Raw genomic sequence first — 892 nt, forward strand, 5'->3', positions numbered from 1 at the left:
TTTCCCGTCAGCTCGCGTTTCCAGTCGCACAATAGAAAAACACTTTTCGTTTCGGGAGGAAAACAAATTCAAAATACGCTAAATTTCAGGCACCTTCAGCATGGCGGACATGGAGGAATATAACCATCCATTGGCGAAAATAACCTCTATATCCGAGGAACTGGGTGAGAATATACAACTTTTTATATTATTCAAAAGGACTTAGAAATATTAGATAGCTCAATAATGGAAATTAGAAGATAGCATTAAGATTAGAAAATGGAACGTAATCGCTTGTGTTTACTGCTTTGCTTTAAAAACTGTACTTATGATTTAAAAACCAATATCAATTTTGAGATTTCGATTTTTCTCTTCTAAATATTCCATTACAGAACGAACTCATCTGGCCCGCGTGCCGCAGCTCCTGCAGCGGTTGGAGGACATCCGGGAGCCGGAGGACGAAATGCTGCTGGCTGAAGGTAGTCGACTGAGCAAGAAACTCACTTGGGAGGACTACTAGGAATCAACGAAATTTCCACGTCACAAACGTAACGAGTGACACCTGCCCGAGGTGCCAAGGCGCCAAGGAGCCAAGGAGACGGCGGGGGAATCAAGGTGTTGGCCCGGCAATTAATGACTCGGCTCGACTTTTCACATTCACATGCTCGAGCTGGGCAAACAAAGCTGAGGGCGACAACAGGAGCACGCAAGCCAAAAGGACTCGGGCTGAAAGGCACACAAACAAATTGTGACAAAGTTGCGGAAATTTAATTAAAATCAAATAGAGGCGGCTAAGCGAAAAGGGGTAGCGAATTGGCAGTCAGGTGTGACCCGATATAGTTGGTAACACGCTTCCAACTTGCTTCGAATGTTCCTAGTTTTCCGCGTCGTTTAATAAACAAAATGTAAACAA

At 43.9% G+C, this 892-nt stretch overlaps 1 protein-coding gene across 1 annotated transcript; it reads left to right on the plus strand.

The window, feature by feature from the left end:
- LOC117136873 lies at positions 1–892 on the plus strand. The gene is made up of 2 exons (XM_033297975.1): positions 1–164; positions 372–892. Exons 1-2 carry the CDS (start codon positions 101–103, stop codon positions 497–499), a joined length of 192 nt encoding a protein of 63 aa, XP_033153866.1. The 5' UTR covers positions 1–100; the 3' UTR covers positions 500–892.

The sequence above is a fragment of the Drosophila mauritiana genome, chromosome 2R (assembly GCF_004382145.1).
Source record: "Drosophila mauritiana strain mau12 chromosome 2R, ASM438214v1, whole genome shotgun sequence".
Classification (NCBI taxonomy): Eukaryota; Metazoa; Arthropoda; class Insecta; order Diptera; family Drosophilidae; genus Drosophila; species Drosophila mauritiana.